Source organism: Capricornis sumatraensis, chromosome 1 (assembly GCF_032405125.1).
Source record: "Capricornis sumatraensis isolate serow.1 chromosome 1, serow.2, whole genome shotgun sequence".
Classification (NCBI taxonomy): Eukaryota; Metazoa; Chordata; class Mammalia; order Artiodactyla; family Bovidae; genus Capricornis; species Capricornis sumatraensis.
Window position 1 is genome coordinate 93,136,529 of NC_091069.1, and position 12,394 is coordinate 93,148,922.

A 12,394-nucleotide genomic window follows, 5' to 3' on the forward strand; every position below is an offset into this window, starting at 1 on the left:
TCTTGTGCAGCAGAATGGTGATAACTGGTCACGGAACGGAGGCCGAGTGAGGAAGCTAGTGAGCACTGGGGAGGTGGGAGGAAGGGCAGTGCCTGTCGGGCGCTCCGTGCAGGTCTAGCGGTGGGAAGCCCGCCACCTGTGGTCGTCAGCTGGAAAGGAGCCAGACTTAACAGGGGAACGCGTGCTAAAGGCTGTCACCGCTCCAGGCTCACACTAAAAGCAGTTCCCCCCGCGGCGAGGGCAGGGGGCCTAGAGATTGCTGTCGGGATGTTGAAGGGCAGCTCCAAGAGAACAGGACACAGACCTCCGCCTCCGGAGATGAGTGACCCCAGATCTGAGAAGGCTCAGAGGCCCTTCCCGAGAGTTCGAGCGTCGGAGTCTCTCGGGTCTCCGGGAGCACCGAGAGTGGGCCAAGGCGAGCGGCGCAGGGGCCAGAAGTCAGGCCCGCGGCCGTTCGGCCCTCTCCTCCTTTAGCGCTCCCAGCGCGTGCAGTTTTCCGCGGACACACTCTGGTCCCTGCAGCCGGCTTTCCCCCACCTCGCGCCTTCACACCCAGTCCTTGGCGTGCCACCCTGCGCGCAGCGGCAGGAGAGCCGCGGACGAGAAGTCGGCCCTGGTGCGCTTGGGGCCCAGGCGCGCTGGCCGCGCCGGGAGCCGGGATGGTACTGACTGCCGCTTCCCTGCTGCTCAGCCGAGCGCTGCGCCCGGCGTCAACGGCGCTTCCATTCCTGGCGGGGGCGGGGACCGGCGGAGGGCACCAGCGCCCCCGCCAGCGCCCGTCTGAGCCCTGGCCGGTCCCGCCCCCCGCCGGCAGGGCGGGTCCACATCGGGGCCGGAGGGGAGGGTCCACCCAGCGGGTGTCCGGTGTCCTCTCCGCGGCCTCTCCCAGGCGTCGGGACTTGTCCGCGGAGGCGCAGCGGAGGCGACAGCTCGCTCCTCTTTGGCGCGGCTGCTGCGGAGCCGGGCGCTTGCTCGGCGGGGGCCGGCCGAACCATGCTGAGCTGCCAGCTGGTGAGGGCCAGCAACCTCCCCAGTCTGAAGAAGGACCGGCGCAGCGACCCGGTCGCCAGCCTGACTTTCCGAGGTGAGAGCCCCGTGGCCGCCGCGCCCGTTCGCCCGCGCCACCCGCCAGCGCGCGCACCGCTGGGTCGGCCACCCCAGCTACCGCACTAAGCAGGCCAAGGTTTCCTCCCCTGTCAGCGAGGACAGAAATCTCAGGGGAATCTCGGTCCTGTCTTCTTCAGAGGGGGCGAGGAGGATGCAATCGAGCAAGAAAAATGCCATGGTGCTCAGAAATTTTGGAAACCGAAAGCGCCGTAATATGTCGATAGTTGCACTTCTAAGACCGATACTCAGGGGTAATACCGTGCGAGCCCTTAGCAGGCAGTGATGAGGGTGGTTTGGGGGATGAATGCAGAGAGAGAGAATAGGACTGCTTAGAAACTGGGCGTGGAGACCGTGAGAGCTGTGTCTTGGTTTCATTCATTCATTCGTCCATCTTCAACACTGGCCGCCTTGAATTCGTCTCAGTTGGGAGGAAAGGGGATAGAATAGGGCGGATATGGCCTTGATACAAAGAATTTCTAGTGTTTTAGAAAGTCTTTTAAAATGCCAAGAGCCTAAATGTCTGTCTGTGGGTAGTCAAGAGAGCGTCTACGTTTGGGGAGAACACCCCAAAGGACTCATGCCCGCCCCCTTCTCACCAGACACCCTTAACCCTCACTTAAAGGCGGACATTCCCGTGGGAGGAGGTGTCTCGGGAGGGGAAAGGGAAGAGGAAGGACCTGTCAAAATTAAGAGAAGGAACAATGGCTGTGAGTCAGGACCCCAGTTCCGCAAAGAAAGATAATTAAGGAAAGGAGAGAGAGTTTTCCTCTTACCATATCCTGTGGCTTTGTGGAAGTACAAATATCCTGCGGTTTTATGGAATTAAAAATTTGCGCTGCACAAAAGGTGGTCAAACGTAGAGGGATAAATGGTTGGTGTTTTCAGGAGGCTTGGAAAAGGTGGGGACACCATGGCGGCTCTTTAGTTCTGATCCATGACATCCATCTGCTCCCCCAGCACCCCCCAAAACATATTGATAACCATAGATGAAAGACACAGTTTGGCAAAGTGAGAGCTAACTGTAGCTTTTATTCTTTGTTATGGGATGGTTTACATTTTATTCCTTTTTTGAAAAGTGTGAGTTGAAACAGTTTAGAAAACCTTTCTACTTCCATTAATTGGTGGTATTCCTGAGTGCCTACTATGAAATGCAATGTCAAGACGAGGTCCCTAGCTGTCCCTTAGGCTCAGATTCCGACTAAGCCATTCTTGTATGAAATTATAGGGCCAACTGGCTGGGAAAGACTTCCCAAGGACCCTGAGCCCAGGGCCCTTTATCAGCCTTGAGTCTCCTAGATGCTTTCGATCTCTTCTGCATCTTTTCGCCACTCTCTTTCCCTGGTTGTCCTAAAGTTGTGTGGTAGCTTCTAATCTCCCTGTTCTGCAGGCAAGGAAATGGAAACCTGGGGAAGTTAATTAAATGCTGTGTCCCAGTCATGGCAGGGAGCACTTGAGTGGGCAGTGCCCTTGAGTCCAAATCTATTGAGGTCCCTCTTTGCAGTTGAACCTGCCCAACTGAGCACGTGCACCTGTTGTCCTCTCCCCAGCTCTGCATTCCCCACCCTTTATAACGCCTTACTATTTATTCAGTAAAGAAAAATGGTAAAGAATCTGCCTGTGGTGCAGGAGACCAGGGTTCGATCCCTGAGTTAGGAAGTACCTCTGGAGGAGGGAATGGCAATCCACTCCAGTATTCTTGCCTGGAGAATTCCATGGACAGAGAAGCCTGCCAGGCTACAGTCCATGGGGTTGCAAAGAGTCGGACACGACTGAGCGACTAACACACACACGCACACATTTATTCCCACTGATAAGCTCGTAGCAAAACTGAAATATAGTGGGATGTACCATCTCCAAGTGTTCAAAGTCTATTCACCTTTCAAAGCCCAGCTACAATGCCGCCTTCTCCGGGAAGACACCCAGGAGTCCCTTGACTGTCCTTAGCCTCTCCTCTCTGGATGCACAGCACCTTGTTGCCTTCTGTCTGCACACCTTGTGTGCACTCTGGTGCACACACCCCAGCTGACCGATGCTCAGTACTTTGCTCCATAGTTAAGATCTCACGGCTCCTTGAGGGTAGCGACTTCACCAGGATTCCCAGTGCTGGCAAACAGGGTGTGTTCTCTAGTGTGTGCCCCTTCTGGCCCAGTCTCTCACCATCTTCCAGATGTGCCTGGGGGTCTCAACAGGGGGAGTGGTCCTTATGTTTTACTGTGCCTTAGAGTCTGCTGGAGAGTGTGCTTGACAGACAGATTCCTGGGTCTCCTCCGTAGAAGTTCTGATGCAGCAGATGGAAGTGACCTAAGAATTAGCACTTCCACACCTGAGGCAGGTCATTTTGGAACCACATCTCGAGAGAAATTGATGTGAGATGTGATGAAAGGTGAAATTAATGTGACTCCCCCCACCCTATCGGGATATTCATGCTGGAGTTTGGGGCTGAGCGGATACTTAGGGAAAGAGGCTGTTGAAATCAGACCCAGAATTTACAGATCCTCTAGCCTGGGGTACTTAGCCCTGGCTGCACATCAGAATTGCATGGAGGAGCTTTTTAAAAGACCACAGCCAGACTCCTTGGTCTTCCTGCCTTGAAGCTTGAGTTTCTGGGAGGAGGGGCCCAGCTACAGGTATTTCTGAAAAATCTCCAAATGTTCAGGAAGCGTAATTGTGGGGTGAGAACCCTTGTTGGAGCCCGTCACAGCACAGAGGGGACTGGCCTGCTTGCAGAGAGGCCGCCACACCGTGTGCTGGGCTCCCATCCGGAGTCCGAGGTACAGGCGCCTGGTCAGGCCCACTTGTCTCACAGTTGTTCCTGGCATTTCAGGCTCGGATGTAATTTCAGGACCTGCTTCCCAAAATAGACTATGAGCTCTGGGAGGTTGGACTCTGAGGGTGCTTTTTTGGGTTCCCTCTCTTGGGGCTTTAGGATAGGGGTTTTTAATGAATACTTACCATCCCTTTGTTCTTGTATTAATTAATTAGTTAGCATGACTAACTACTACGAGTCCCTGAGCTGTGGTAGAGATAGTTCACTGACCAGCTTTGAGAATGAACAGTTTCATTTCCTACAGCATTTAATGATCTGTATCTCTCTTCTGCCCTCTCTATTTTCCACCCTCTACAGTCATGATTTATATCCTTTCATTCACTCATTTTGTTACTGAACAAATACTTTATTGGGCATCTACTGCATGTTAGGTGATGCTTGGGGGTCTGGGGATACATCCAAGAACAAAACCAGACCCCTGTTCCCTTAGAGCTCAGACATCTTATTTCCTTGAGGGTTGGCTCTCCTGTGCCCCCACTTGGTAACTTTCTACCCTGCTTCCCCCAGGCTCCCCAGCCAGAACCCGAATCATGTCTGCCCCTTCCTTCTGCCTCCTCCCATCAGGTCCTCTCTTCCTCCCTCTGTCTTACCAGTTACTCCCTCTGTCTTCTCCCTCCCCTCACATCTATCTTCTGGGGAACCTTATAAAACAATCTGTAGGTGGACCCACATGACTTACCTGTATAGGGCCACTGGACTCTCTGAATCTGGACTTTTAAATAATAAAACTAACTTTAAAGCATTGACAGTAGCTCATTTTCTTTAGATAAACTTAGTATCCACTCCAGTGTTCTTGCCTGGAGAATCCCAGGGACAGAGGAGCCTGGTGGGCTTCTGTCTATGGGGTCGCACAGAGTCGGACACAACTGAAGCGACTTAGCAGCAGTAGCAGCAGTATGTAGTCAGTGTTAAAAAAAAAAAAAAGGATATATTACAGAAAGGAGTGGGGCTTCCCTCGTGGCTCAGACAGTAAAGAATCTGCCTGGAATGCAGAAGACCCATGTTCAATCCCTGGGTCGCGATGACCCCTTGGAGAAGGGAATGGCAACCCACTCCATTATTTTTACCTGGAGAATCCCATGGACAGAGGAGCCTATCGGGCTACAGTCCATGGGGTCACAAAGAGTCGGGCACGACTAAGTGACTAACATTTTCACTTTCATGAGCTAACAATAAAAAGTAGCCCCCCCCCATTCTGATGCTTCAAACTAACTTGTTAACAATTTGACATATTTCCACCAAGATTCTTTTCCCCCCTTCTTTAAAAAAGCAATGTTAGTGTGAAATTTAACACCTAAGAAAGTGCATAAAATACACACGTACACTTTGATGGAGTGGTTCTCAGCTGGGGGCGGTTTGTTCCTCAGGGGCATTTGGCAGTGTCTGCAGACCTGTTGGGCTGTCACCACTGAGTGAGAGAGGAGGTGCAATTGGGGTCTACTATGGGGGGAGGCCAGGGATGCTGCTCAACATCCCAGAGTGCTCAAGCTGGCCCCACAGTACCCACAACAAGGAATTATCGGGGGTCACGGTTGAGGGACCCCGCTTTAATGGATAAATTATGAAGGGGATACTCATGTATATTGCCCAGGTCAAGGAATTGAACCTTACGCATCCCAACCGTCCACCGGAAGTCCCCAGACCCCTTGCCTTCCTCTTTAGAGGTAATCCTATCCAGATATCTTTTTCTTTCTTTTGTTTAAAATAATTTTATTCAGATATCTTTTTCAAATGTTTGCTTATTTACATTTTAACTCAGTAATAAGCCAGGGAGATTTTTGTATGTCAGTAAATATTCGACACACTTTTCATTTTTATTTTATTATATGGGTGCACCATAACTCAGTTAATCAACCCCCTATTGAGGAATATTTAGGTTGTATCAATTTTTAATATTTATATCCAATGCTTAAGTTATAGTGTCTCTGCAAGAAGAATCCTGGCAGCTAAATCTTTGCCCAGATATTTAATAATTTCCTTTAGGTAAGTACTGGAAGTGGTGTTGCTGTGTCAGAGGTGATAGACCTATTTAAGACTTTGCTATGTTTCCCAAATTGCTCTCCTGATGATCTATATCAACTTTATCTTCCCATTAGCTGAGTTTAGGGGCTTATTTTCTTATGATTCTGCTAACACAAAGTGTAATCATGCAAATTTTTTAACAGTTTCTTAGGTTCAAGTAGTATTTGTGATGTTTCAATATTATTGCATGTTTGTATTTATTTCTTAATGAATTTATTTTTTAATTAAAAACATTTAATTGCTTTATTTAAGTTTGACCGTGCTGGGTCTTCATCGCTGCGCGTGGACTTCCTCTAGTTGAGGCGAGCAGGAGCTACTCTAGTTGCCGTGTGTAGGCTTCTCCCTGCAGTGGCTTCTTTTGTTGCAGGGTACAGGCTCAGTGATGCACGGGCTTGGATAGTTGCGGCTCGTGGTCACTAGAGCTTGGCCTCAGTAGTTGTGGCATGCAGACTTAGTTACTCTGCAGCATGTAGGATTTTCCTGGACCAGGGATTAACTCCTTGTCCCCTGCATTGACAGGTGGATTACTAACCACTGGACTACTAGGGAAGTCCCTACTGCTTTTTAATTTGCCCAGTTTGGGAGGGAAGAGATGTTTGTCTTTTTCTTAATTAGTTGTGAGTATTCTTTACATATTAAGGACATTAAGATTTTTGTCATCGGTGTTTCAAATATCTTCAAATATCTTTGATAGTTTCAAATAGAACTATCTTTCAAAGTTCTATTTGGCCTTTTGAGTTTAAAGACGTCTCTTCTCAGACAGCGTTCCATCATAGCCCGTGTATCCACTTGCCACCACTCTTTCCTGGCTACTTGTTTTCTGGAAAGTATATTTTCAGTTAAGATTTAGAAAGGTGGAGATTGGGATGGGAGTTCTTGAGATGAGAAGAGTAGGGCTCTCGTAGGGAAGGCGGGGAGTGACTGCTGCCCAGTCTCAGGGTATGCAGGCTTGAGTTAGGGAACAGGTGGCGGGCCAGTATCAGAGTTATCTGAGTCTGCCGACCCTTTTTGTTCGGGGGTATCTGTGCTGAGAAGTAAAGCAGACCTTCTTTCAGCAGAAGCCAACACTACCTTTTCTCCATTCAATTTCCACCATGTTTTAATTTCTGCTGCTAACTTTGAATTCTTATCGCTTTGCTTATCTAATGGGTATTCTAATGAGGTGTCAAGAGAGTGCCCAGGACAGAGCAAGTCCTCAATAAATATTTGTGGACTGGATTTCCCTGGTGGTATAGTAGACAAGAATCTGCATGTTAATAAAGGAGACAAGGGTTTGATCCCTGGTCCAGGAAGATCCCACATGCCACGCAGCAACCAAGCTTGTGCGCCACATCTAGCGAGCCTGAGTGCCTCGAGCCTGTGCTCTCCAACAAGAGGAATGACTGCAATGACAAGCCCAGGCGCTGCAGCAAAGAGTAGCCCTCACCTGCTGCAACTAAAGAAGGTGTCCTAGCAGCAGTGCAACACCCGGAGCAGGCCCTGCTTCCCCCCAGTATTTAAGAACATATTTGTGGAGTAAACGAGAGGCTGCATTGAGGCTGCCTGCAAGATCTAAAGGTGCCCTGCATCTCCGCAGTGGATCTGCTACCTGACTCGCGGGCAGAAACAGCCCGTCTCTCCCTCTCTGTGAGTCCCAGACACCCCGTCTCCTCTTCCGTCTGCTCCGTCTCCAGGTGAACGGCCCCTCCAGCCACCCTGAGTGCATCCATGTCAGAATCTGAGATGGGCTCTCCTCTTGCCCCAGCCTCCTTCCCCACCCAGTTGCTGGTCAGTAGACCCCAGGCCTGCCGCTGTGTCCTCACCATCTCCCACCTGGAGATGGTATTTCACTTAGCATGGTGTCTCCAGGGTTCATCCGTGTGGCAGCCTGTGTCGGAACTTCCTTCCTTTTTAAGGCTGAGCAGTATTCCATTGTGTGTACAGTTCACATTCTATTTATCTGTTCATCTGTCAATGGACATCTGGGCCTTGGTGCCTTTGAAATGCGATGGGAAATGGACCAGTATTCCTCGGCCTTTGTGTAAGCCCTCTTCGGACAGATGTTAGAAACATGGGAGCAGGTTGCAGACTGTGATGTGCACCCTCAGTGAAGACCCTTGCTTTGGCATTTATCTTCTCTGTGATCCCACCAGCTCTGAAGATTCCACTGAATGAGTGTTACAAATACGAGCATTTTGTCTGCTTCAGAAATGTACCTCAACCTCATCATTGTGTAGGGGGAGAGAGTCTGTCCCATCACTGCTATGGGGAGACTGCCCACTTGTTCTGCCAGAGATTGGGGTGCTCCCTTCCACATAGTAACCCCCATCCTTGTGTGTCCAGGCCTTGGCAGTGGGGGCGGTTCACAAGTGTCCTAGACCATTGACAGGGGCTTGTCCCCACAAGTGCTCTGTGTTCAGTAGCTTGAGCATGTCTGACTCTTTGCGGCCCTATGCCCTGTAGCCCACCAGGCTCCTCTATCCATGGGATTTCCCAGGCAAGAATGCTGGAGCGGGTAGCCATTTCCTCCTCCAGGGGATCTTCCAGACCCAGAGATCAAACCCTCATCTTCTGCATCGCAGGCAAATTCTTTACCAGCTGAGCCATCCAGGAAGCCCTGTTCCCACAAGATGGGCTTGAAAAGGTGAATGAGCCGTGAGGCCCAGACGGCAGCAGGGACAGCAACTGGCTGCTGACAGGTAGACCTCACCAGGTGGAATGTGGTTCCTCGTGTGAGGCCATGGCTGTGTCTGATGCTCAGGTGTCAGATGTGTGAGGCTCCTCTCCCCTGTGGAGACTGCTCAGCCGGCTGGCCCCAGGCGCTGGCTGGGCAGGGTGGGCTGTGCTCTTACCTTCCCTTTGCTCCTGTCTCTAAGCCTCCTCCCCATATCCCCTCCCACAGCCCATGGTCTTAATCAGAATTGGCTCCAGTAGGGGGCTAGGACAATGTACTATTTCTTTTTCCGTTACATACCTTGCCTCTCAACATTCAAGGGCCAAGATTTCTTTGTCCTCCAGTTCTCCTCTGACAATCTTCCTCTAAGTGATCATTTTCAAACTTTGGGACTGTTATCTACAACAAGAAATGCATTTTACATCAAGATAGAGTACACACATAAGTACATATGTGAAAGTATAACCAAAAGTTTTGAGTAATAGCACTTTCACATGAAAGATGTGCTCTGACATTTTCTTCTCTAGTCTAGCCTGTCATTAAAAAGGCATATTGGTCAACTCACTCAGCTGATGTCATGGGCTGCTAATGGGTCCCAGTGAGCAGTTTGAAAAACATTACCCTACAGCCATGGGTGACTCTGGTAGGAAGGTAGGGTTGAGGTGGGGTGGGTAGGCAGGGGAAAACCAGGGAAGAATTTCCATGGGGCACAGAAGAGTCCTCCATGGCAGGCTCACTCCTCTTCGCTGAGTCATTCAGTCTGGAGGGACACCCCAGGGTTCCAGCATGATTCTCACAGATGCCTGCCTGCCCCCAATTCTGCAATCCCCTCTCCACACCCCTGGCAGGGGCTGTGAGCGCTCATCTATCTTTAACTATTGAGCCTGTTTATTTATACACATAAATCTCTCAAGGCCAAAACTGATGATCAAGGACAGGAAAGGTCTAAATCCATGATGAGGAAGAAACTATTTCCTAATTAGCAGCCTGCTTTCCTTTTTCTCGGTGACTGTAAGTCATGTGATCGTGCTGGGTTAAAGTTTCATTTCTTTCTCTCTCTTCTTTGGGCTGTAGAGCCAATTGGTGGCCCCTCCCTTCACATCATCCAGACGGTCCCAGAGTCAGCCCTTCTCACTGGGACTTAGTGTAGTCATATGAGGGCCTTTGTTCTCATCTGCAGGGAAGGTAGAAAGTAGAAAATGTCTAAAAAACATTTTGCACAGGGCTTGGCACATGGACACTGCTTATTTGCTACTAGCCAGAAGCACCAGGTTATGTTTCCAAGTGGACAATTCAAGAGAGGCTGCAGATGGAATTTTCCGTGTTACTCCTGTAGGCCATGGAAAGTTGATACGGGGAGGGGAAGTGAACACTTAGATAGCATCTCATATCCCCTCAAAACCAGTGAAGTAGAGATTCTTTTTTTATTATCATTTTACTGCCAAGGGAGCTAAGGCTTTGAGAGGTGACAAGTTTTACTTTAGGTCACTTAGTAGTGCCTGCTGTTTGAATGACTCCAAAGCCATGTGTTTAACCCCAGCTGGAGCCACACCAACATGGCCCACAAGGGGATTCAGAGCGATTCAGTCAGAGCGGGCCTGGGACACCTTTCATAAGATCACTGGGCCCCCTAAGGACATCTCCCCTCCATGTGCCTCTGTTCAGCCCCTCTGTCTGTTGACATATAGCCAGACTGTGAATGTAGTCTCTGACGTTCCCTGAGAAGCATAGTTCTGCTCTCTAGTGAGGATGTGAACTTGCGCCCAACTTGGGAAACAAAAGGACACATTCATTTCACACTCAATTACTGGGCACCTTGCTATAATAATCTGACTGCAGTGCGGGAGATCTGGGTTCGATTCCTGGGTTGTGAAGAACCCTGGAGAACAGAATGGCTACCCACTCCAGTATCCTGGCCTGGAGAATACCACAGACTGTATAGTCCATGGGGTTGCAAAGAATCAGGCACAACTGAGCAATTCTCACTTGCTATATTCTAGGGTTCCTAGCATGAGGAAGGCATGGTGTCTGCCCTCTGAAGCTCGCACTCTAGTTGGGAGACAGACATAGAAGTGCAGCGTTGTCCTGCTGTTCGATATATGTTGTCACAGATTGCAACCATCTCTGTCTGGGGAGTCCAGGGAGGCATATCGGAGCAGAAACAGCTGAGCTGGGCATTGAAGGATCAGTAGGCGTTCACTAGCTGCAGCAGACTGAGGCTCAGAGGGGAAGGGAGGGGGAGCGAACCCACACTTAATGAGCGTGCTGTGTGCCAGGCACCTCACTCATCCTATCTTGTTTAATTTTCATGACAACCCTGTAAAGAGATATTATTATGACCTTGTGCTAAGTGGGTGGTGCTAGTGGTAAGGAACCTGCCTGCCAATGCAGGAGGTGTAAGAGACGTGGATTCGATCCCTGGGTCAGGAAGATCCCCCTGGAGAAGGGCACGGCAACCTTACAGGTGAGGAAACAGATGTTCAATGAATTTCCTGAGAGGTTCTTCAACTGTGGTACATGGACCCATGGGGGAATCCCCAGAACTTTGAGCAGGTCAGCAAGGTTAAACACATTTCCACAATAATACTAAGATGCTGTTTGCACTTTTCACTGTGTTGATAATTGTACCACTGGTGCAACAGCGATGGAAAGTGAAACTGATGGTGCCTTAATACTAATAGGGCTTTGGCACAAAAGTTGTACTAGTTGTATTTTTCACCAGAGGTCCATCTAGGCAGACCTGTGGTTTTTCCAGTGGTCATGTATGCATGTGAGAGCTGAACCGTAAAGAAGGTGGAATGTCGAAGAATTGATGCTTTTGAACTGTGGTGTTGGAAAAGACTCTTGAGAGTCTCTTGGACTGCAAGGAGATCAAACCAGTCAATCCTAAAGGAAATTGATCCTGAATATTTGTTGGAAGGATTGATGCTGAAGCTGAAACTCCAATACTTTGGCCATCAGATGTAAAGAACTGACTCCTCTGGAAAGACCCTGATGCTGGGAAAGATTGAAGGCAGGAGGAGAAGGGGACGACAGAGGGTGAGATGGTTGGATGGCATCACTGACTCACATGGATTTGAGCAAGCTCCAGGAGTTGGTTAACAGACAGGGAAGCCTGGTGTACGGCAGACCATGGGGTCTCGAAGAGTCAGACACGACTAAGTGACTGAACAACAACATGTAATTTGAAGGAAAAAAAAAAGCCAGTACTCACAGTTTGGAAAAGAAAAGCTATATTGAAAAATGTCCCTGATAAAGCTGTGCAATCATTGATCTTATTAATCTTGATTCTGGAGTACCTGTTTTTGTAATATTTTCTGTGTTGAGCTGGGAAGTATGCCCAGAGCACTTCTGCTGCACCTGGGGAAATGATGATTGTTGCAAGAAAAAGCACTTGTGTGACTGCTCAAGCGGCATGTTGAACTAGCCTTTTGTTTTAAAATTTTAAAAATGGAATATTGTTTTTACTTGAAAGAAAGACTGACAAGCTATGATTATTCAGATTTGGGCATTTGATAGATATTTTCTTGAAAATGAGTGAGCGAGCCTGCTACTTTAAACTGACATTTATCATTTGTTGCCCATCATAAAAGTTGAGCGTTCAACCAAAAATTGGAATTTTAGAACACTTCTGTCTTGCGTTTCCCAGTATTTGATGACTTTTCTGATGAGATTACTTCCCAAATGACCAATGCAAGATGTTACAGAGTCCTGCATGGGTAAAGGACTTATTCAAAATGCAAGACAGGACAATAGATTCTAATGTAGCGGTACGAAATGTTTAT

General features: G+C 49.1%; 1 protein-coding gene across 15 annotated transcripts in view; it reads left to right on the forward strand.

Moving 5' to 3' along the window:
* The window catches only part of DYSF (dysferlin), a 222,678-nt gene that overhangs the window by 11,904 nt on the left and 198,380 nt on the right, over positions 1–12,394 (forward strand). For 8 of the 15 annotated variants that reach the window (XM_068979176.1, XM_068979238.1, XM_068979159.1 and 5 more), the window contains exon 1: positions 930–1,084. The exons of the other annotated variants lie outside the window; for them this stretch is intronic. In XM_068979176.1, the coding sequence (XP_068835277.1) occupies positions 994–1,084 (91 nt within the window). In that variant the 5' untranslated portion in view covers positions 930–993. Of the gene's footprint in view, positions 1–929; positions 1,085–12,394 lie in introns of those variants that run through there. 15 annotated transcript variants of the gene reach the window in all.